A 25,935-nucleotide genomic window follows, 5' to 3' on the forward strand; every position below is an offset into this window, starting at 1 on the left:
GTACTCTAAAGTTACCGACGTCCTTCAGTAAACGCTTTTACTCATTCGCTCATTCTGGTTACTCATCTAATCTATCCAGAAATCAGGGCCTTTTCCATTTTACACAGTGCTATCTGGGCCGTGAATAGCGTGGAGGTGAAACAAAAATCAATAATTAGTTTAATTGTGTTAGGCTAATGCACAGGAAAGCCCATCTCTGCTCACATCAGCCAGCCTGACCAGCAAGCAGGCGGGGAGACAGATAACAGAAGATGGCTCTGTTACACCTACGGGCTAATTACATGCGATTCATCAGACAGATGCTGCAATGACAGTTAATTGATTCGTGAATTAATAACCAGGAGTGAAATAATTTCGCTGCCAATGCGACTCCACTGTCACGGTAGCTTGCCAACGATGAGACACTCCACACGCTTCGGGGTGGTTCTACTGATCAGATTGATCCCCTCAAAAACAAACCCGTTCAAAAGATGAGACACTTTATCTTACAATTTAATATATTATTACTTTGTCAAGTTTGCTCGCTTACGGAGATGGTGTTATGTGGGTCTTACTCAGCATTTCTCTTGACTTGATGTCAAAGAGCTCAATTTTGGTTTCAGCTGATCAAAACACTTTCTTCCAAGTCTTCACTGAATCATTTAGATATTCACTGGCAAGCTTAAGGCGGATCTGTACGTGTGCCTTCTTTAGCAGGCACACGTGCAGGCATTGTAAGGTTTCTGTGTTACCAATGGTATACATGGTGACTGTGGTCCCAGGTGCCTTTAGATCATTAGCAAGCTCCTTCTGTGTAGTCTTTGGCTGATCTACCATCTTTCTCATGACTATCCTCACCCCAAGTGAGCATAAAGATAAAGTTTCCCAATTGGCATCCGTTGGAAGAAAGAATGCCCAGTTGCTTGTTGGCTGAGCTTTTGATATCTAAAAAGCATCAAGCCAGTCTCTTTTTTTTAATCTGACAATTAAAGGGAGGAAGCAGTGGGCACCATTTGGAGTGCATTATGGGAAAACACATCTCCAAGGCCACTTGTGAAACATTTTTCTTGTGCCTAGCCCTTCAGGGATCTTCTGAGGGGAAACTGAATGTTCTAAGACAGGGAATAAAACAAGCAAAGAAAGAAAGGTGCTAGAAGCATGCCACTAAGAAAAAGGACTGCAACAAGTAAACATGGTTATAACAGTATGGGTTGTTTGAGTATTGTTACAGCCAGGTATGGGTGGGTGGGGTTGGGGACTGGGGGGTTGAAGTTTTTAGTTGTAGAGAGTGCAAGAAGGTTAGGAGGTCACGAGGGACTGAAAATAATGAAGAGGAAAGCCTCATTCACTTCCTTGGTTTAGCCTTTGGCCCATAATGAGGGCTCTTGACACCGGGGAGCACACTGATACGACACATTTGGCAGTCAGGCAAATTGACCTGGGAGCCTGACAGGTGATTGACAGCTACTCCTCAGGGCGCCTAAGCTGCCCGGCATGTGCGCGTGTTCGCATGTGAAGGAGGAGTCCGCCTTACGGAGAAGGAAAGAGACAGCGAGGTGGAGTGAAAGAGAGAGAGTGGATGATGTGGCAAGGGGCTGACAGCGACGAAGAGGAAAAAAGTACTAAAGCAGCCCTGAAAAGGTAATTGTGGGTAATTTAATGCAGAACCAAATTTGAATTTTAGGTTCAAACGACAAAGTGGTCTGGAAAGAAAGTGTTTACCAGACAGGATAATTCGATATTGGTGCGGGCACTGAGGCATATGTGCGTGTGTTCATGTGTGCACACTTGTGTTGCTGTTCATGTGTTGAGCTGTCTCACTACATTATTGGACATTAAATATGCTCTGCCTGCTTGTTGATAGCCGTCCTCTGAAAATGCTCGAGTGCGTTTGTGTGCTCAGAAATTTCTAGGGGTTGTGTTCCCAGAAGGACGGGTGAAGGTTATTAAGAAATGAATAAGCAAAAATGATTTTTTTTTGCTTATTTAAATTTTAATCTGTGTTCCATCTATTCAGTACTTTGAAACACTTTTTACTCATAATTTGTTTTTGTTTTTTTGAACTTTAGATTAAGGTCAGTCACAGAATTTCACACCCTTGAAGTCAAGCGAATGATATAATTTAGTAATTCTTCTTCCAGCTGCTCCCTTTAGGGGTCATCTTTGCAGGTTATCTCTGTCTCCCTATCCATAGCAGCCTCCTCTATATACCAGCCCTCTGCATGTCGTCTATCACAAATCCCCCTTGACACTCATATCCCCCCACTCCACCCTGTCTCCACTCTTTTCTTCACTTCTCATGCCCATTACTTTGGATGGTTGACCACAGATATTTAAATCTGTCCACCTCCACTATCTCTACTCACTGTTACACCTATCTCCTTCTTATTCACACACATATTCAGTCTTGCTTTGACTGACTTTCATTCCTCTTCTCTCCAGGGCATAACTCCACCTCTCCAGATTCTCTTCCACCTGCATCATAGTCTATGGAGACTCCTACCTGACCTCTTCTGTTAGCCTGTCCATCACCATCGCAAAGAACAAGCGGTTCACAGCCAATGCCCAAAGTAATTCTAAATCCACCTTGAACCCATCACCTGCCACACCTAATGCACACTTCACGTGTCCTGTTCCACCCTGACAAACTTCTCTGTTACTGCTGACTCCCTCATGCGGTACAACGGCTCCTCTTCTGGCACTCTGCCATATGTTTTCTCTAGATCCACAATGACGCAGTGCAACTCCAACTTCCAACCTTCTCTATACTTCTCCATGAACACTCTCCTCCCATCTATAGTGTTCTTTCTCAGCAAGAAGCCAACTTCTTCTATCTTAAAGAACTCTTTCGCATAAAGCTTCTTGGCACGGTTCATCAGCTTTGTGCTTTTGTAGTTATTACAGCTCTGCACATCCCCCTTGTTCTCGATCATTTGTTTGTTATATTGTATCAAAAACTCTTCAGTTTACATATAGACATGACTCCCCAGCACGTTCTCATTCCCAGGACACAGAGCTGGTTCAGTGTCTCACAGATATATACACATGGATGCTTGTAATGGGCTGCTCAGCGTGACATTTGAAAGGAATAGGTACATTTTTCACTGTGCAGGGTTAATGCTGTAAAGAATCATACTTTCTCTTCCTAAACCTAACCATTTATTTTAGTGCTTAAAGCTAACCAAGCAGGCAAGTGGAAGCAAAATTAAAAAGGAAGCGACCGAAAATGAAGCAAAACAAAGTTTAAAGCACACCTTAACAGCAAACAACTTCTGGTTTGTCCTGCCACCACCCCCTCCATCTTCTAAATATGGACTTCATCGCTCTTGCTATGCTTCCTTTGTGCGATGCACCAAAGCGCCAGTGCTAAAGGGCACCTTTGCATATCCCAGCGATGCCATCAGCATCTGACAAAACAGCAGTATTTGAAGATGCAGCTGACTTTTCCCCCCCCCCACAATTTATGGAAGAGCTATCATTTAATGAAGTTAAGGTGGAATGGGCTTCCTATTCCCCCTTAAGAGCTAATAAAAAAGTTACAAAACTTTGCTGTTTTCGACCAGGAAAAAATAGATTATGGGATTTAATTGTTTTTCAGTTATTTTTTTTTGGGACATGACATAAGGTGATTTTAAAAATAAACAAATAAATAAATTAGAATTCTAGAATATCTATTTGGGTATAGTATATTGTTTTACCTTTATATTCTGGTCTTTGGACGACAAACCTGTGACTAATGATTTTTTTCAGATATGTGTTATTAGCAAAGCCTTTAGGTATCGACTCAATGGATTTGGCTTCATTATGTTACAGTGTGCTCTAAGAACTTCAGCTTTACTCGTCTTGTTGAAACACGATGCATATGAACCAAGTTTATTTTATGCAGTCAGTTTAAGTTACAGCCTTAAGTTAGCCTGCCAATAAATCGTCTCTCTTCTTGTGCACACTGTACCGATCAGACCTGCAACCCATAACTCTCATCATGTCTGTGGTCTGTTGGGCTGTGGCGTTTGACTGCCAGACAAAGATAGGGGAATGAGATTTTTATGTCCGTCTTAAACAGGAGGAGATATATCACTCCGACCCAGGTGTAAACACTGACTAACAGTCTATTTATCTCACAATCCAGAGAGACCCTGACCTCACTGCTTCCCAGCTCATAAAACAGACTCCCAAACCCAGAGGGGGGGGACGTGTACCTGATGTGTAGTGCTTAGATACTGTCACGACACAGGACACTGAATAGAACAAGAAAGATTCTGAGCTAAAAATAATAATCCTGTCTGGTACAAAGACTGGCACTGCAACAGAAGAAAGAACTGCTGACAGCTCAGACACCTGCACATCCAACTTGTTTATTGACTGACTTTGGATAATTGGTAATTCTAAAGACAGACTCTCAGCCTTGATTCTGAAGTCCTAACCAAAATTCCTGTTGATAGGAATCAAAAGTGACAGAATTATAACTGCACTGCAATGTCGTCAGCATTGTTACAATTATCCAGAAGAGTTACAATACAAAACCCGTCATCATCAAGCAAACATTTTCACACAAGTGAAGGAAACATTAGCATTAATTGTTTAAGGCGCAGTATCTGAGCTGATATTTTACTGAAGTGAGAACTGTGCTCCGTGTGTAAATGGGAGCAATTAAGTGCTGTGTTACTTTTGTTAAATCAGGAAGAATGGCCCTCATTTACCTACAGTGTGTTAATCTGTGTGCAAATTGCACATATTCAAGGTAGCTACATGTTTGTTGTATAAGAGAACAGAATCAACAGTGTCACTGTTTTATGAATGCTTATTTACAGATTTGCATGACAATGACTGTTTAGCAAAATGTATGAACAAACAAGAATGTAAAGGTAATGTACAAGATACAACAACATACATGTTGTATGATGTAGCGTAGATGCAATGTTGCCATTATTTTTGAGATCAGCTAGCAGACTTAGTAGAATCTGGATTTTTCTCTTTCTCTTTTTGTTTATCTGGGGCTGAAAGATCAGCTGTTCCCTATCCTCCACCAGCTCTCTTCTTTTTCTCATAGCCTGCTAGTCTTTATCAACTTTGACTCAAAAAGCTTTTTTTTAAAAAAAACAACAAAAAAAAAACTCTTAGGGGAATCGATATTCAATATCCCCTTAATTTTAGCCTGTGTGCCACTTACGTATCAATTTAGATATGTTTCTCTCTTTCTCTTAGATAAATAAATTCCTTTGTCGCCCCAGAGGTCTTTATCCTTCAAGCTCGGGTCCTCGACCAGAGCCGTGGGAGCCTGAAGGACCTGTGCTGTCTTTGCTGTGTTCTAGGACTGCGCTCTTCTGGACAGAGATCTCAGATCTTGTTCCTGGGTTTTCCTGGAGCCACTCCCATAACTTTGGGGTCACCGCACTGAGTTCTCCGGTTACAACTGGGACCACTGTTACATTCACATCTTCTCAAGCTCTTCTCTGAGTCCTCGGTGCTTGAAGTTTCATATGGCCCTTCTTTCTGATGTTGCTATCCCTATGGCCATCTTCGCTTCAAGAGTTTCTGCTGCCTGAGGCACTAACCACATGGTCACTTGTGGCCAGGTTATTAGACGGCAGTTGGATGGGATTCTGGGAATCCTTGGGGATCAGGACTGTCCAGCCTTAAGTTAGCCTCTCATCGAGCAGCTGGTTCATTTGTGCTGCAAAATGCTCATGGAGTGTTGTCATCTTCTTCAGCTAGTAGGTGTGAAACATGGAAGCACGTGGAAAACACTATGGAAAGATGCCCCTTTTACTGTCTTCCCCCTCGACACTACTATTTAAATTTCCACACGGGCATTTGTAAATGAGGACAAATGTTTCTACTCTTGTAATTTTGCACCTGTATCTCTGTCAGGTAAATGTCCTAAACCCGTAATGTGGCAAATATAGGAAGAGTCAAACTGTATTCTTCCTGACTCATCAGCCAATTAAAATTCAATTGAGAGCCCCTTTAAAAAAGTCTTATCTGTTATTACATCATTTCCTCTGTTTCTGTTAGTCCTTTTTGTGTTGTTTAAGAATCACCAGCAAGCCAAATAAACAAGCAAGTGTGGCGTTTTCTCTCTTCTCAGTAAAGATATTGGGGGAAAAAAAGAAACAATTCTATTAAAAATATATGTTTTGAATGTTTTAAAAATGTCATTTGGAATCTAACAAAGGCAAATTCATTAACCTTCGCTCCTCAGGCGTGTTAACAGGTATAATAAGATGCTTATCTATAAAAACTAATAACACAAATGCTAATTATCTGTTTATCAGCCAGTGATGTAACGCTGGAAACGCTGTTCCAGTAAACCTCCAGAAAACAACGTTGACACATGAAGGCTTTGCCATTGTGTTTACTTGCTGTCAACACACTGCAGGCGCACAGCCACCTAATTAACATCTATGTCCTGTAACTGTGCCAATGTGTGTGTGTTTTATTCTCATTCCGATAGTGGGGGAAACAAAGCAAACTAACAACAAAAGGAAAGTATTTTGGCCAGAGGCATCAATCGCTCTGCCATGATACAAAAAAGAAAAAAAAAGGAAGTATTCTCAGCATCTGAGGCCAAAGCTGGTTAAAAACAAATAAGTAAACAAAAAAAGAGGGATGGTCTCACATGAATGTGAGCAATAATGACACACTGACAGCTCCAATTTATATGGCTAATAACCGTGTCACAGCATCATGGAGCCTGCCTGGTGAATTATAGCCCCTGTAGACTCTATCGCTGCCATTTTTCCTAAAGCCTCCCCGAGGAGCATCCTCGTCGGCTGCATTCTTCTCCCCAAGGCCAGCGCGGAAGACGAGGAGGAGGAGGAGGCTCGCAGATATGTGGAGAGTTACAGCAGAGGGTTGCGGACTGCTTGCCTTTTATGTCTCTAACGGTTGTTTTAAAGACAGACCGATGGGTGTGATGAGAGCTGGGGAGGAGGAGACGTGGAGGGAGGCGGTGTTTAGCGAACACCTCTCTGGAGAAAAGCGGTTGAGTTATGGAGTGTGGTGGGGACTGGATACAGCTTGCACCTCTCCACGATGGGTGGATAAATGATGGGATGGAAATCTACAACTGCGGCCTCGACGGCGAGGCGTGGGAGGTCAAAACGCTCTTCTATACCACAATCTTTTTCTCTCTCCAGGAGCTGGGACTCACTGGTGATCTACAGTATCTGCCTTTGAATTTTGTCTTCTACCTCTCTTTGTCTTTGCTTTTTTCCACCACCCGGTGATGTAACCAGTTACTCTTTCTCCAACAAAGGTTAAAATTCGATTTCAAGAAACAGCAGAAATCAAATCATAAGGGATCATTAGTTACTTTCCACTTCAGCATCCCGTGCTCACAATTTAACCACTCTCACTCTTTCTTTCCACACTTCGCCTTCTTTCTAGCCACCAATGCCTGTGTTTTGGGAGCAACGATGACGCAGCACGCCATTCTGATTACAAGGTTAAAAGACACAGGCAGGGGAGTCGAACAAACAGTTGCACCACTGAAATCATCCTCGCTAAAATAGAAATGGCATCTGTCAGACGTCGGCTGTAATCGTGTTAATGTTTGAATGTGTACCCTGACAAAGAAACTGCACGTACACACACGCACGCACAGGAAAAGATGAGAAAGACGTGCTGTAAAGCGCCCCAATAAAGATGAAATTGTGCCGGCTGTCTGCATTGGTCAAAAAGATTAAAAAACAATAAACAATAAACAAAATGAGACATGGGTGGTTGTTTAGACAGGGGTTTCATTCTGTCACTCTGCACCCCCTGATAACATGGTCCACCCTGTCTGTGTGTGTGTGGGCTGCTTGCTTTCACCAATGGCCCACCTACCTAATCAAGCCACAAAAAAACATTACTTTCTCTTCTCCTGTCATCCTCTTTTTTCATCATCTCCTTCCTTTTAACTAAGCTGATTAAAAGGCAACTCCCTCTCTCTATTTACTCAAACACCCCCCACCCCTCCACACACACACACACACTCACCCACCCACCCAGCTGCCACCTAACCCACAGCCCAACGGCAGCGTGGGACGGCAAGGAGCCCTAACCACTTTCTGCATGAATATTAAGTGCGGGATTTGTGTCGCGGGTTTGAAATTGGAAATCACAAGTTTGACTAATCAGCTTTGGAGGTTCCACATTGCGGGGTTTGTGTGTGAGTGAGTGTGCGTGCGAGCGTGCATATACGTCTCTTCTCTCGTCTCCAGTGGAAACAGAGAGCCCCTACACACACAAACACACACACAACCCAACCACCGCTACCACTGATCCTGCTGCGAGTCAGAGTGCTTATTCAGTGCCTCAGCAGGGCCAAGCACCCCCTCCCCACACACACACACTTGCACAAATGCTCCCCTACACCCTTGCTTTACTGTATTCACTCCCACCCACCTCCCATTTAAAAAGGGGCCCAGAAATAGCCCAAGAGGCTATTAGGAAAAATAGAGCCAGAGGAGGAGGAGGAAGCAGTAGGGGTTTACAGTCCAAAGCCATTCAAGGATACACTCCAGAGTCTCTCTCTCCCCCTTGTCATCCATCCTCCTCCTTCGCTCTCTCTGCCTCTCTTTGTTCTGATGAATCAGTGCTTTAGTGAACATGCTCATTACAGCTTGATAGCTGGGGCTTGTGCACTATCCCTGGCATTGGTTTAAAATGGGGGCGAAAGACAGATAAAGACAGACGTAGTGTGTGTGTGGGGAGGGCCCCTCCCTACACTACAGTCCCCCCCGACTGTAGTGTAGGGAGTGGAAGCGTACATCAGGAAAGTGGGAGAAAAAGAATAAGAATGAATGAAGGTTGGAAAAAAGGAACATTAACGAAGCAGAAAGGATTCTGCAATGATGGAGCGCAGGTGAAATGAAGGGGAAGGAAAATTTGTTCAATTCAAATTTTCTGCCTTTTTCCCTTTCGCCACACTTAAAAAAAAAAAAATCACCATCATATTTAGAACATCTTTGTCTTGCTCCATGTACGAAATGTTATTTTCAAGAGACAAGAGACATTCGCTTGCTTTAAATCACTTAAATAAACCACTTGAGCTTCAGGGTTGGACATTTCGCTATCAATTTATGTTGCTCCATCTCCTTGTGGAAATGCACCGAGTCCTCTACAAAATGAAAATTACAGATAACATTCAAAGGTATTGCTGATAATAGCAACACTATAGATTCTTATTCGTTCTGAAAATGTCATGTAGAAAGGTTTTTTTATTCTTTACAAAGAAAACTTGCAAAAGAGATGAAAAAACTCCTGACTAACCTGAATCTGTCTCCTGATAGTAATGTAAAAGAGCTAGAAATACTCGACCATGACCGATGACACACGTCTAACCTCTTTGTCTCACAGTTTATGATCTCAGTGGATGCCAGGATGATTCCATGGTTCAGATGACAGGTTAACACGATTCTGCTGTGAAACAGATGTCAGCTGAGATATAATGTGATTATGTAGATACACAGTGAGACAAATAACATAACCATAGTGTAAATGTGATCCTACAACAGATGCAGGTTTTTTAAATTGTTTATCTGGCCTGTTTGTGCACCTCTGAATAGCATAATTTAGGAACTGTTTTTTATTCATCGCATGAATGTAAAATTTCCCTCAAAATAGCAAAACTGTGAAATTATTGCCATAAAGACTTTTAAAACCCTGTATGCAAACGCATTTTACACTGTGGGCCGCAAACAACTAGCTTTGATCCAAAGTGGGCCGGATCAGAGGATCTTTTTGTTGGTGTAAAGAAGTTTAACTGCACGTCTAATACCGGAGATATTTTAACATAAAGGAAACAACTGAAATTTCAGCAACACGTCTCAGTTTTTCAGTATTTTCAACATGAAGAAATGCTGCTTTGGTCTTAAACTACAAGAAATAAATGTGTAAAATGACAGAAAAAGTTCTGTTAGCTCATTGAGCAGACAGTCCAATATATACATTTCTATAGTAGACAGTGAAAATATAGCAACGTTCTCTAATTTTATTGTCTATCTATTACTTACTCATACCGTAGGACTGAAAATACAGAAACAAGGTTAAAATTTGTGCCTTCCTTCACATTTGCCAAAGCCAACCAGTGGCGGGCCAATTCTGGCCCCTGTGCCTTATGTTTGACACCCATAGTGTAGAGGCTGAATAATGTTTGTTTTTTATAAATCACTTACACACTACATTTCCAGCAAACAAAGTTTTTCTGTCTCAATCCAAGAAATTGTCACTAATTTTAAAGTTTTATACAGCAACTCAAGGTATTTTATTGACCAGGAAATTAGTTCCTTTCAAAACAAGTCCCTCCTTTCTACATGTGATGTGTCAGCTTGCCCTTCCACTAGAATCAAGGATTGTTTGTCTGCTCAAGCATTATTGGTTTGGACTTCTCACACTACAAGCAATCTACAAATGAAAAAGGAAAGTCCTGGTACAGAGCAGACAGAAATAATAAATCTAAATATTAATACACAGACATCTGTTTATAGCAATGATTATGAGAGTAACATTATATAGAAACATTACAGAAAACTATAAAGTAGTTAGGTAGTCAACCTTCGCTGAGATGCAAGAGATAAATCACAACTTCCTACAAAAGGTCATAAAGAAAAGCTGTGGATTTTAATTGACGTCCCTTACTACCACTAAAACACGGCCATTATCCGTGGTGAAACTAACTGCAGGCGGTGAGCCTTTAATGATAGCCGTATAACTGCAGGATGGGGATTATTCTTTATGTTTAACCATGGCAGAGAAGACAAGTGTTTCTAGGATGACATCTCACTGGGACGCTTACAGACCATCAGCCATAAAAGCTGTAAAGCTAAAAGATAGTGGAGCGATGAGAGGCCACAGTTGCACATGTTTCTAAGTGGTAATGGCCAACAATAACACCACGATATCAAACTCTAAGACAGAGACGGGAGAGCGAAAATGCCCATTGTGACAAAATTGAAATTTTAAAGCAAAAATATTTGTTTGTTTCCTAAAAAGCTAGATGTAAGTGGTACTTAATGAGTGAAATCAAAGTCTCCTTGTATTTTTACTCTTACTTTTACTGTTCCAGACAAGAGGACAATGGAGAGGAATAACAGAGCTTATTGCTTAGGACCGACATGGCATTTGGTCCAATCAGTGAACCAATTCAATAAGTCTGACTAGGTTAAAATGCCTTTGCTTATTAACTTCCCAAGTAATCTCTTTTGGCACAAACAAACCCCACCCCACCACAGTTGGTACAGTGGAAACGGAGGGATGCTAATGCGATTCCCTTGAAACAGCCCGCTTTTCTTTGAAAACAAGCCGGGCTCTAAGACCTTTAGGTCTGCGATGATCCGCAATGACATCATGAGCCCATTACCGTGGTCCGACAAAGCTGTGTGCTGCCATTACTCTGTTGAATGGGACTAAGAGCATTTTTACAGGCACGCTGATGGCATTAGAAATGTGTGGTGGCCTCCACAGGGCTTTATCGGGTCCCACAGTGAGCTCAAACATGTCCAGCTCAGGTAATGAAGCATTTGTCCCTTTTTGCTAAAGGGGCCCTAAAGTCCAGTCTGGGCCCTATCAGTGCCCTGTAACATATACAGGGAAGCCTCCAGGCTTTCCCTAGTAAATTTATTTTTTTAAATTCTGCACATATGGGACCACAGAGTAACAGTCAGGAAATGAGTCCCATGTTCACTCGATAACCACAGGATATACACTCTGCTAACACATACGAAAACCTGATACCTACGTTAGAAAAGATGGTGTAAGCTACCCAACAAGTGTTATCAAAACAAAGCAAATAATTGATTTCATAAGTAAATAAAACTACACTTAAGTTGTCTGTCCAACATTTTCATATTATTACTTAAACACACAAACACTCTTAATTAAAATGATGCACCATTCACAATTAGTTATAAAGACTGAATGTGAAGGCCCACACTGTGATCACAAATTCTGTCCAAAACTTTCACAGAACTTAACCGAATGTTCATACAGACATTAAAAAGAAGAAGAAGAATGGTCCTGCGCACTATTTCAGTACCTCCTCATGAGTCAATCTCAAATATTGGAAGAAGGCTTAAGACAGATGGAATGTGTCGCTGGCTGGTCTTGTGGATTTGGGACGTACTCACCCATTCAGCTCCCTGTAATTACAAAGGGTTTTGCTGAGATCCGATTTGCCACTGGAAGCTTGTTCAAGGCACGGGGATTGGAATGACAATGCCGTAGTATGATAAAGGAATATGGATACTGCTCTTAAAATAGAGGGAACTTATGCTGCTCTGTGCTGAGAGCACTTGCTCACTGGCTCAGATGTGGTAAGGTAAATTTAATTACGTGCCCCTGTACACACTGACCGGCTTTTGATTAGAACGGACTGACTTCTTGGCACAGCTGCAACACCGGAATCACTTGGAAAACAGCATGTAGGTCACAGTCTGGCTTTTGATGTAGGAGACAACTAAACGTATGTTTTTTCTCATGTTCATGTAGTGGTCTCTTTATAATGTCACACATTACAAAGAGACGACAAGGTAAAGGTAAGCTTTGATATAAAGATTTTACAGAGGACACAGTGTTGGTACTATGGATTTAATCTTGTAGATTACCAACATGTTAACAATACACACCACACTTATTAGTCAGTATTTAAGTTGCAGCTGTTATTCGAATGGATTTTGATGAATACACAGCAGTAAAAGAAAGCTATTAACTACTCGTTTCCACAACCTGGCAGTTTTGCTTCCCTTTCTTTCACGAGTTATATTTACAGTAAGAGTTCAAGCCTTAAGCAACCTGGAACAACTTCAATGTCTTGCCGTGGCTGACACTGGGGTCACTTCTGTGTGCATCTATTTGAATGCTATTCTTGTAGTGACAGGCAGAGATCGAAATAAGGCTGAAGGAGGATGAAGAGGCATGGGAGCCACCTGCTTGCTGACACGGTCCACAGTGCAAACCCGCTCGGCAGTCACCTGCCTCTCCGTCACATTCCTCACCTGATCTATTTCTGGAGTGCTCTGGAGTGCATGTTAGTGGAGAGGACCCACAATCAGTTTGCAAAATTGTGTTATCTATCACATGAAAAGCAGAATTTCTCACGGAGATCTCCATAACAGGCACACACAGCGACGCGTGTTATTTAATCAACATGGATTTCTAAGTGATTGAATTCCAGGAGAAATATATTCCACGTTTGCTAACAGCGTGTTCTCTCAGAGCTTTCTCCCAATTAGTCGCTGTGACATTTTCAAAACAAATCATCACCTTCATACCAAACTGTAGAGGGAAACTTGCCAGGCCTGACAAATGCCCGTCTAGTTTGTTAGTTTGTGAATATCTCCTCTGTGCCGTACAGTCGGTTGCAGTGTCGGGAATTAGATGTCTTCAAGGGAGTTTGGAGCAGTGGATTAAATCTCTATTTAGAGCTGGTGATTGCCAGAAATGGAAGGTCCTCTAGAACTGATCAACAAACAAGGCTTCAGCATCCTCCGGCCATATACAAGCCCCCTCCCCTAAGTGTTTCCTTTCCATATTCTCTGCTGGGGTATGTCTGCCCTGTATGCCTCACACTCCCCTCTTTTCCTTTCATCTTCTTGTGAAAATTCATTAGGTACTGTACGCATGTCTTCCAGGCTTCAAAGGACGTTGATAAAACACTGCATGCGCAACCTTAATCAGCTTGATCCACTTGATGTAGAGCTGAAGTGAGGTGGGTCTATATCTCTCTCACGCTCGCGTCTTCCTTCTTTCTCTCTCTCTCGATATGCTTTCAGGCTGTTTGCTTTCTTAAATGAATGTAATGGTACAAACGGAGGATAAATTGCCTTTCTGTGCGCTCCATCTCATCACATCCATCCCACAGGGCCCTTTCCAAAGTGGTAGGTTAAAAACAAAAGAGAGAAAAAAAAGAAGAAGAAGAAAAAAAAAGAATGAAAGCAGACCAGGAAAATAATTCACTTGCCTTGCCTGGGAGATACTCATTGCTATCTGTGTGGAAACCCCTGCGATAAGGCTGATGTGCATTTGGTGCATTAGGCCTCCTGCACTATCGCCGCTGCACAGAGCGGGCTGGGAGAAAAGGGCAAAAGTCTGTGCGCAAATGTGTGTCTTTGTGTTGGAGCTGTCCCCTCATTTGTAACCTATCTACAGATATTACGTGGGGCTTTTCCAAAGCCATACAGGGACTGAAACATCTAAAAAGCTGTGTGCACAGATTGTCCTGTGGGTACAGCTAGCTGAGCGCCTTGAGGATTCACCCGAGGACTCATCCATTTCATCCTCAGTGCTCTTAACAATACCTAACATTCCAGATTAAGGAACAGGGAATACGCCTTACAATTACTGAGGCACTAATATCAAAGCTACACACAGACACTCAGGGAAAAGAATGGAAAACTCACAAGGATTTTTTCTCAGAGACTAAATGCTTCCAAGGCTCTGGGACTCAAACTGGACTGACAAAAAGAAACCAAACACAGTTATGTGACTAACTGCTTTAACAGCAAGTCAGTAAAGCGTAATTCGTTACAGCTAATGTATGTGTCTCATTAAAGCAAAACTGTTCCTTGATGCTAGACATATCAATCCGACTCCCTCGGGGACATGAAGAAAATGTTATTAGCGGCTCACGAGCCGTTATTAAAGCCTTAACGCTGTTACAAGGGTCGTAAAAGATTCATTTGTTTACCAATGAATTATTGAGAGGTAGGATTTAATCAAAGCTACAGATGTTGCAGTCAGAAAGTGTTGTTAATCTCGCTTTGATTGCGTCCAAATGAAAATATAGACTATAAAAATCACAGAGACTGATTGCAGATTGTAGAGTTAATTACAGTCGCCAAAATAAGAGAGCAAACAATAAAAAAGTGATTACTTCAGACTGATTCAGCGATCATTGTGGGGTGGGGGGGCTTTGCTGTTCAATGAGAACTTACTCTTCATCTGCATTACTGTAATAGAGTCATCCAGCGGTCCATTCAGACATTACAGCACGTAACACAACTGAAGATTGTGCATCTGTGTTGGAATGTGACTGTTGTGGTTCCTCATCTGAAGACAATGACAGGGGTAATAAGGAACGATTGGGAGGATAACAGCTCCACTGCCCTGTGGTTATGAACCAACTTGGCGGGGGGGGGGGTCTCAACGTTTCCCACCTTAAAAGTCAACATCTTTGGGCAGAATCACGAGGCGATGATGGGGGGATGCTCAGAAAATGTTCCTTTGAGATGAAAAGCCTGACCTTTTTATCAGCAGCAGAAAATGCATTAGCAGCCTCATAATTCAATTTCACGACCATGCAAAGTGGAGGATTTGACTGAGTTTCAGTGCGGCGAGAGCGAGGAGGAAAACACGGCGCTGAGTGTTTCTTTGGGTTGTTTTCCTCTCTTCGCTGCTTGCTTGCCAAACTCTGCAGAGCTGCTGAGTTGCAGAGGACTTCAAGGGCTTTGCACAGCTGAGCGCCGTGAGCTCCGTATCATTTCTCCACCCGCCGTCGCTGCCACTGCCACCGCCACCGCCACCACCTCTTCTTCTGTGTCTCCCTGACTCTGTCTTGCCCGTGCTCTAAGAGGCTTTAGAAAGTCAACTGGGTAATCGGAGCAGCAGTCAATCAAATTGCACTCTCAAAGGTGATGCTTTGTTTCACGCCCGCTTCCCAAAAACCCCGTGGAGCCTGGCACCTGTCAGGTTGTCGTTCTGAAACGCGGCATCCAGTCCCAGTCACCCAAACCACCCGGTCCCTTGGCAGATGGAAGGGTTGACTTGTCAATCGCCTGTCACTCCATTTTGCTAGGTCTTACCTTTTTTTTTTTTAATAAGGTGAAATGAAACAAACTTAAAAGGAAACGCTGTTCGGGTGTTTACGTCTGCCTCACTCTCATGTAAGCTCCGTAACAGAGCAAGTGCAATTTACTCTGTGTGCAGTGTGACAAATGATATTTACCTTTACTTTATATAAGGCGTTAACAAAACTGAACATAAATAAATCCCAGCTGTCTATTGGTGCCCTTCAGTTTTACTGAGTCTGACAGCATTGTCAAAACAGCACTGGAGCTGCCAGTTCTAATAACATGGAGGTAAGTAATAAATTGTCAAATGAGCTCTTGTTGTACGGTGATCTCACGGAGGAACAGTAAAACTTGATACGACAGCACGGGCGGGATCTCTGGACGCCCACACCGACCAGGGGTCCTCGTATCTCTAAGGGTTTTATAGGCTCAGGTCTGACTCATTCCAGCTTTACAGTCACAGTGACCTTCCTATTAGAGCTCCATTACCAAAGGTCTATTAGAGAGAGGGGAGCATACCCAGGCTATTTTTCCAGCTGTGGCCTCGTCTTATGAACTGTAGTAGATAAACAAGTATGCAGCTTTGTTAGCTGCCCAGAGTCACGGGTGAATTAAGGCATTAAATGAAAGCACTTGTATGTAAAAACAAGAAGTAAAAGTGAGTCACAGATGCAAAACCAAAATCTACAGAAAACAGGATCTGATCTGCAAGCAGCTGGACCCCACCTCCTCTGAAAAGGACCACCGCCCAAAACCAAACCAAAGGGCCACTAAGCAGCTCTGCTTAGTTTACTGAAGCTAAAGAAAGATTTTCCATCTAATTAAACGTATTTTGCTGTAATGAGTGTTTCTTCTCCATTCACCTCTTTTGAATCTTTGTGTATTTATACACCACTTTTTCTCGTCTCCCTCCGCTCACCTCCAACAGATTGCAGTGGATAGCCACCCCTCCCTGAACCTGGTTATGCTGAAGGTTTCTTCCTGTTAATAGGGAGTTCTTCATTCCCTTTGTCACCGAGTGCTTGCTCTTGGGCATGTGCTCTCAGATTGTTGGGGTTTTCTCTGTATTACTGTAGGGTCTTTACATTGCAAGAGCCTTGAGGCCTGTTGTTTTGATTGTGTGCTATATGAATAAAACTGAATGGAACTGAATTTGATTAACGAAAGTTCTGAGATGATGTTAAACAGACAAGTGGGAACTTCGACTGCTGGACGCATGAGGATTGTTTCAAAGCTACGCAAATGAGTGAAGGAAGAAAGAAAACTAATCGGCTAATCGGTTCATATACAAGTTCTCTGTCTCTGTTGAGTATTTAATATGTTTTGTTTTGTAGGCTTTATTTTGATTGGCACATATGGTCTTAGCTAATATTAACCTAATTCTCTTTTCTTGGTTCCTGACAAGATTTATGCAACCGTGCCTTGCTTCTAGTGATCATATGAAAATCAGGAGTTCTGACATCGTATTAATCACATATAATATTATTTACTTGCCGGTATTTATTTGCTGGTCACAAATAAACTGCTTGTTTTAAAATGTTCTTATGCAACATGCATTTTTGGCATGACATGCAATAAATGTGTTTACTTTTTAGACAGTGTATACTGTTGCACACTACAGATGCTTTTTGTTATGAAGTGCACAGGGTCATGTGGTAGAAATTGATCAGGTTAAAAGGCAATGACACGTTTTTTTATATAGCAGTTCTAACCGCAGACCTCAACTCTGTCAGAGTATCACTCAAACAACCGAGTAAAACAGGATCCTTAATCTGTCGCTTTGATCACAGTGTTTCTCCTGGGCCTCCTCAGAAGGAAGTAACAGTATCCAGGTCAGGGTTAAATGCTGCTCATTCTTCTCTTTCATACTGAAAACTGACATCCGCGAATGAGCCGAGCTCAATGAATAATATTCAACTTTTCTTTCCTTTTTTTTTTCTTCACCTCATACACGAACTTCATGTCATCGCTGCCGATGCTCCAAAATAAGAAGCAAGTGTCAGGATTAAAAAGTGAAGAAAGAAAGTGTAAGTCATATAACTGCAAGGTAAATCAAAAGTTCTCACTCCAATCTCGCTGCCTCGATACATGGATTAGTCAGAAATGATTGTAAATTCTGTTGTGTCTGCGCCCTATTCTTGACAATGAAAGTTCCATTAAGTTTAATTTAGAAATGCAAATTACTGTTTATGTTTGTTATGATAGACAAGTGACAGGAGTCTTGAAATGCAGATGTGTTGCTAGCTCTTTTTTTTCTTTCAAATTGCAAATAGAAAGCCTCTGAGCGAAATAAGAACCAGAGAATATTATTATTCTCAAAGGCAGAAAGGCAAATATTACATGCATTCAAGCTTTGGCTGGAATACACAAGATATGCAAAGCAGCAAGAGGTGCAAAACACAAACGCGCTGTTGAACATGGAGTGCACATTTCCAATCAATTCACAACATTTGCGACGCCTAATCCCATCCCTACATAGAAGAAAATCCATACTGTGCTATCAGTACTCAAGGCTCAGACCCCAAACTTACTGTAAGCTTGGATTTATGATTAACATGCACCACTATGTAGGCATTAGATGCTGAGAGAAACATGTAAAGATGTGTCCGAAACACAGCTATAACAAGAGAAAGGAAGAAGAAAAGACAGAAGAGTTGACAATCAGACCCATCATACAGGGAAACTGTTGCTTTCTCCGAGATGATCAATAAGCAGATTGATGGTTAAATGTCCTTTTCTGGCAGTTAAGTCGTTCACATGGTTGTCTCACACTAAGGCTTTCACACTGTATCCCTGCACAGAGCGTCTGGAGTGCATCACTGACCAGCATGTTGTGATCTGACTACACACAGCTGCTGAAAACCAATCAAACATTCTTTATTCACCATCAGTTCCTCCATAAGAAGTTTGCAGTTGCTATGACTACAAAAACACTACCTGTAGAAACGTGCAGACATGACCTTGACTTTAAAAATATGAATCAGTGGCTTTTATCCATACCTATGGATGTTTTGGTAAATGGATTAATTCAGCGATCACAGGAAACAGACAACTTCATCATCTCTACTGACAGAGGATCTTCCTCCTTAAACACATAGACACACACAGGGAGTTGGTTCAGCCTCCTCCAACACTAAAAGCTGATTTAGCTGCAACTCTTGGTTGAGCCTATGACGTAACCTAGGCGAGCAACGATGCTTGTGCTTTGTGCTTTCTTGTTAACTACCTTGTGGTCGTGTCCCAGTGTTTTATATGCAGTGCTAGCCACCAGAGGATCAAATAAAATGCTGGGATTTCTGGGTTTTTTCCCCTCCCGAGATGCCACCCTTTGTTGCAGTTTTTTTTACTTCTGTGTACATTCCTTCACATCTATTCTGAAACTATCCACTTGTGAGCTACGACAATTCTCTCTAATAATTGATCCCATTGATCCATTCAAAAAAACGCAGTGCAAAAGTAGCCTGAAACACACAGGAGGAATGTAACATACTCACAGTAGTTGCAGGATGTGTTAAGGCTACGTCTAGTTACATTTCCATGATATGCCATAGTGATTTGTGATTACGTTGGATCCCCAGTTAACACATACGTCCCCTGTTAACACATACGTGCCTAGAAGTGAAAGGTCACGTGCCCCCAAGTGACAGCTGTCAATCACAGGATGTGGGAATTATCCAGCGCCCTAAGGTTATGGGAGACCATGAGAATAGCAGGCTCCTAATGTGACCACACTGACTGGTGAGAATTCTCGATTGCTAAAAACACAGTACAACTGAGCTGAAAAACGAGCATTTTTTTGAGCTGGCAAACTATATTTAACCACTTTTATTTACAATGAATTTCACAGGGGGGTTTACTGCGTGCTTTGTCCCACAAGGCCTTCTCTTCTTTAAATTTAAAAAATAAACAGAAAAGAAAGAAAGAAAAGCACTCTACTTTTGAATCACAGCAACAAATTAAAACACACACACACGATGGGAGGGCAACACTGGCTTCACACTGGATTTTTGGCACCTATTAAAAGAGTAATATCAAACATGGCATTGTCTTCACATCAAATATTTATATTAAAGCAGACTTCCCTCCTTTGTCTAGAAAGCCGGTATAATGTGCCTGTCTGGAAAGGGATGTGAGAAGTCATGGAGTATTACCTGTGATCCAAGAGTAATGGAAAGAAAAAAAAGTGCAACTGCTTGATGTGGAATTGTAACACATGGAGAATTACTGATAATCTGCTGTTATTCTTTCACCTAGGTGCTTGCACGGGAGGAATGTCTTGTGGGACGGAGCGTGCAGTGAAACCTCGTGTGAAATCCATTGTTTTTCTGCAAAGTACGAGTCACCCACGACAAGTAGAAGCGAACAAATACAATCACATTACTGTGTATAAATTATAGATGAGGTGTAAAGCAACTACACTGATGCAAAGGCGCAATGCTAGTTAGTGTCGTTTGAATGAACAAGAAAGGTATAGAGTTTAAAAAAGCACTGCTTTTTGGGGCATCCTTTACCTGTCTGGAGCTGCGGGGCGTCCATTGCGAGGCTTGTTGACCTGGGCGTACAGCGCCTCCAGGGGAGGACCGTTGTCTTGAAGGTTCAGGGAAGGAGGATGCGGGTTCAGAGGACTCTGGGGGAGATGGTAGGGGTGGCTGTAGGGGTCTATGGTGCTGCTGTCTATTGATGAGCACAGCGATCCAATGCCGGCGTAAGTGTGGTCCTCGTCTGAGCTGAAGGTGCGGCTGACGACATCTTGGATCTCTGCGTACTCTCTCTCTTTTGCCTGCTTCTCACGGAGTTCCCGCGTCTTGGCCTGTATTCTGTCAGGAACACAATGAAGGGGAAATGTCAGGCAGGAGTTCTGAATTAGTGTGCACAAACACAACAAAAAAAAGCCAGATTAATGGTATAATATTTTAAGGATTTAGTAGTTTTGAGTTATCTAAAAAGGTTATTTCGAGATATGCAAATAATAATTAATTCTGCTTCTGAAGCTGAAATGTATCATACATATATAATAAGGAAGTAATGAGATAAAGCAACGCAGCTTACAGCAAACTTTCACATATTGATCATATATAAGGAGGAGATTCTCAGAGGTAAACCTCTAACGTGGCTTTCTTCTCTCGGCCCTCTAACAAAATAAGGTAGGAGGGAAACAGTTAGGCCTCATCTACGTCCTTCCTGCCCCTTCCTTCCCCTCCATGCGGCTGCTCTCCGCAGGATCACTTCCACAGAGCAGCCCCTTTCACGGGGCTTTCCTGTGTCAGAGAGGGGTTCCATGTGAATGCCCGTCTGTCTGCAACTAACAAGGCTCAGTCAGGGTGCTGCACGGGAGGGAGGAGAGCTTGCTTTGTGGGAGAAGAGGGATGTACAGTGAGGCGAAGAGAGGAAAAGGGGTGAGGACAGCAGGAGGAGGAGGAAGGAGGGGGGGCACCTCCCACTGTGGTGACCCTGGCAGCAGTCTCTGCACTGCTCACTGGTTCCAGATGTTGTATGTGCTGCAGGGTAACTCGCTCATCCACACACGCACGGACACAAGCACGCTACCTCCCACCCGTGCTACATCTCCCTCTTACCTCAGGTCATAACCGACCTCTGATCCCCAACTGCGGCTCCTCGCAGATGATTGGCAGGTTTTGAAAGGAACTAGAACCCCCACACCCCCCACAGAAGTCTCCATCTCATGTGTGTGTATTTTAATAACAGTAATCACATTTCAAACAATCACCATTTTTCAGTGCTGGATTAACCCAATTCCCTCTTCCAACCTATAGACCGCCTTGTTTATTTTTAGCTGTCCAAAATCCCATTTTCTCAGCATTATCTGCAGAATGAGATTTTGATGGAGTCCTGATGCAATGTTGCATGATGTGCAGTCATCTATAAAGCCCCGAAGCTAGTTTGGTGTATTTTTGCATGGCTCTGTACGAGGTAAACAATGGAAATGATCGGCTTAGCTGTGTGTAGTTGTCAGAAAGTCCAACAAGGGGGGGAAAGAAAAAAAAGACACTAAATCCCAGAAGCCTTTTCACCTGCCATCTGGCTAAAGTGATGTCAGATCTCTGCCAGGAAGGACCAGACAATGATGTTACCACAGGTTCACGGAAGTCCACTGGGATCTCAAGACCCTCTGGCATTTTATGGACTAATCAGATTCATGAAAACGGCAATATTGACATTTGGGATGAGATAATGGCCGGGGCTAGACTGGCGACATCAAGCTAAAAGAGAGAGACTTCTCCTCCAGGCCTCAGGAGTCCGGCATGGATAAGGCTAATAGGTGCATTTCAATAAGACGATCTTAACAAGCAAAAAACTGCAAAATTATGAGTCATGCTGCTTCCGCCACTGGCTTTATTACATCTGCATTCTGTGTTGTAACTTTGTTGCTTTTATGTAATAAAAATGTGTTCAAAAAAAAAAAAAGGCTTTCATTTCAGCATATCTAATGCTTAATTTTTCATGAGCAAAGCCACGGCTCGTCTGGTTGTAGAAAAGATTTGTTTGCGTGTTTTAGGAGAAAACATATCAGCAATCCAAACCTGTTGCTCTGCTGTCAAAGCAAGACTAATCTTTTGGATGTCAGACAGAAAAAGGCTGGGTTGTGACGCGGTGTTGAGTTTTCATCTGTGGCCAGGTGGCAGCGGCTTTTCTCTGTGCCAAGCTGAGATTTGAAACGTGACTACTGGAAATGTAGCAGATGTAAAATGTGCGTTAATATACATTTTGAATTATGAACTTTAAACACACTGATGTGTCTCCAGTTTCTGCTGCTGCAGTGTCATCCAGCACTGCAAAAACACTCAAATACTTCAACAACTACTTGATGGAATAACATCAAAAAATGTTGGGAAATATTTGCAAAACCAGGAGAATGAACCGGAACGAGACACTGACAGGCGTGTGTGTGTGTGTGTGTGTGTGTGTGTGTGTGTGTGTGTGTGTGTGTGTGTGTGTGTGTGTGCGCGCGCATGCGTGTGTTTGAAATTTGAAGCTTCGAGTGAAATGTCTTACGCAAACCTCTTTTACCATAGAGACATCCCACAACATAAGATTATCACAATACTTCACCCACGATGTGACATTACAGCGACATTTTGTGATATGCTGAGTATTGTGCTAACATATATTGTGATTTATTGCTTTTTTCCCCAACAGCAAATTATGTCCTCGAGATTAAACTTTGTCAGTATGTGTTTGATCTAATAAAAGAAAATTATCTCACTTCAGTTTTATTTTTTTGCTACAAAATGAGATTGTCAAGCACATTTCCAGTTCTATAGGAATATCACTAAAAACAATCAGCTGACAGCCGGTGCTTGTATATATGTCGGGATGTATGTATGCATGTGTGTATGTGTGGAAGAGCATGTCCTCTTTTAGGATTTTCTGATTTGGATGTTTGTCAGCGAACATTTTCTCGGGTGGTGGTGGATGAGATGAGCCCTTTTGTTTGTAACATTCCCGGATATTATTATTTTAATGTATTTAGTAAAGTATCCATATATTGCGTCTGTATCAATAGATGCATGGTGATATTTTATCGATACAAGGATATCGATAAAATATCACCATGCAAAATACAATATTTTCCCCAACGCTATTACAGCGGAGCCATTTTGACATGATATATTAGAAATACACAGCTGTTACTAATCACACTAATTGAGGCTCTGTACTAAACAAAACAGAACCTCCTGCAATGAGGAACACCTGTGTTTATTTATATTTCATGCAAAATGGCTGAAAACACAATTCTCAATCTACAGTCGCAAAAACCTTTAACTTTCCAGGCAAAACCATCACAGACGCATCAGAGGACTTCCATTGGTACTCAAAACCGAACAAGTCTCAAATAATTCGACCCATTAGTATAAAAATGAGCATTCGTCACACAGTACGTGAAAAAGTTTCATTTCTACAAAAACTCCAAAATATGGAGTAGAAACAAGAAGGAAGAACACAACTCCTGTGCTGTAGTTGTTATCTGTAAACTCTTCTCGTGAATTATCATTCCATGTACAAGAACGTGGTGTACAATACTGCAGCTGCTCAAATGGCATCTATAAATACTCTTCTAGATTGTTCTCTTCTCTCCTGTGTTTCTCAGATTGCTTCCATCTATTGTTGGTGTCAAACCTGAACAAGTGTGAACAACTCTGAGCTGCTGTGTTCATGAAATTGCGCTAATCTACGCTTAGTTGCGGTAAACGTCTGCCGACTGCAGAAGTACAAAAACTGGCTTTTTGTAACTCATGACATAGAGACTATTTGCTCAGAGTATAGCTGAGCAATTCAAAAAATAGGGAGCCATCGTGGTGCAAGTCGAAAGCTGAACAAGTCTTGATATAACCACAACCACAGGAAACTGTGTTGGAATTTAGAAGCCGTTTTTCTGCTCTCTAATATGCTCATTAGCCCCGAAACCTCACACACCTGCTAACTGCATTCTTTGTGGGCAACCTGTGACTGCTGCTCCACTTCCAGGTCCTCTCATTCCCCCTGCCTTCTCCTCAGAGGCCACCCCTGCACTGCACCGTATATACTCCATTAGCCAATTAATGGCCTGGCATGTTAACACTGAGGAAAGTGCTGCCCACACTAAACACATTATTACTATCACATTATTACAGCCCCAATTACCAGGCCATCTCCTCTCGTCTCCTCTTTCCACATACTACATTTTTATAGTTGGCACGCCAAGGACACGATTCAAGCTCTACTTCTCCGGCTGGATTTTTATTCCAAGCATACTGTTGAAACTAAAGAAGAAGCGACAATTTGCCCATCCCAGGAGTGCCTCTGTATTTTTGTACCTCTTAAATTAAATGCGATGCCTGCTTACTTCATAACGGTGGAGTGGAAAGGCATTTCCTGCTGGTGAACAGACAGTCTAGACAGTCTAATGCGGGGAGGCTTTCAGGGCAGTTAAAGTTCAGCCCCTAATCCACTGACTGACCGTGTCTTCAGCAAAATTATGTGTCAGCCAGATGACGCCGCTCTCCCTTTAACATTTCAGCTTTCTCTCTGTTATTCTCCTTGTCAAACCGCATGCTCGCGCCAACTAAAGCTGGATTTGTAATGACGCCGTTACTATTAGCTGAACAGCGAGAAAAGAGGGCCGCGTGAAGCAATTACTTGAACTCTTCGTGTCGCTGGAGGAGAGTCCTGGTGTGAACTGGTGGCAACATGTCAGCTCGAGTCCTTTCTCTTCCGAGCTGAGTGAATCTCATTGTTAATCCTGCACTTGCTGTTGTTTGGACCAACAAAGCGAGCAGACTCCTTCTCCATATGTTTGTCAATCTTTAATCTACCCCAAAGGACACAAGGAGGAGATGGGAAGAGGCGGCGGCGGCGGTGCTGGTGGTGGGGGGCGTCTTTACTCTCCTACATTCATTTTGAAGTCAGCACGCTTGGAAGTTTCGAAACCATGCCTCTTCAATATGCATTGTTACCACGGCGGATGAAACAGAATGTATTTGCCATCTTACTTTCGCATCCAGCCGCCTTGAATAGATTTTTTTTTCAATACTCCCCCATCAAAAACGTGTTCTATTATTCTGAAGTGCAGACGGAGTGCAGCATACATCTGAATCTAATCAAAGCGCGGTAAGTGACTCTGCTCGCAGCTGCCTGCGCAGAAGCGCAAAGCTCTGATAGCGCAGCTTTTCTGTTGACACTTGGCCCGCGACATAGTAGCGCAATCACAGAGATAATTGTTCGAGTTCCGCGGTCCTGATTTGCAGCGCTAATAATCGGATTAACTTGTTGTAGGTATCAATATAATTACAAAAGTAATCACCCATCCCAATCAACCCGGTTGGAGCTTCCTTTGAACTCGCTATGCAAATGAGACTCGAATAGGATACTGAAATAATTAGGTGGTTCGACAAAATGGAACAATATCACTGGTACTGTGATCACTGGGAAGGAAAAGAAGAACTTTAAAGTCTAGGATCTTCATTCAGTGGGACAAAGTATCTTTAAGCTGAGCAAAATTATAAAAAGACGTTTCATTTGTTAAATAAAAGACTTGGATTTGCCGTTTGCTGTCAGAAGTGAATTGTGCTGACTATTTCAGAAGCGCGGGTCAGGTTTTTGTTTGGTGAGACTCAGCAGGAAGTGTAACAACAAACAACAGGAAGCAGGTCATTGTCCAGGAAAGAAAAAAAAGAAGAGGAAA

General features: G+C 42.4%; 1 protein-coding gene across 2 annotated transcripts in view; it reads right to left on the reverse strand.

Annotated features, from left to right (window-relative positions):
* Positions 1-25,935, reverse strand: part of LOC146661639 (partitioning defective 3 homolog) — a 357,664-nt gene that overhangs the window by 55,696 nt on the left and 276,033 nt on the right. For both annotated transcript variants that reach the window (XM_085418158.1, XM_085418157.1), the window contains exon 21: positions 20,264-20,569. In XM_085418158.1, coding sequence (XP_085274284.1) covers positions 20,264-20,569 — 306 coding nt within the window. The remainder of the gene's footprint in view (positions 1-20,263; positions 20,570-25,935) is intronic.

This window comes from Rhamphochromis longiceps, linkage group LG9 (genome assembly GCF_057381845.1).
Source record: "Rhamphochromis longiceps isolate RC_006_pf linkage group LG9, R_longiceps_female_GT1.1, whole genome shotgun sequence".
NCBI lineage: Eukaryota > Metazoa > Chordata > Actinopteri > Cichliformes > Cichlidae > Rhamphochromis > Rhamphochromis longiceps.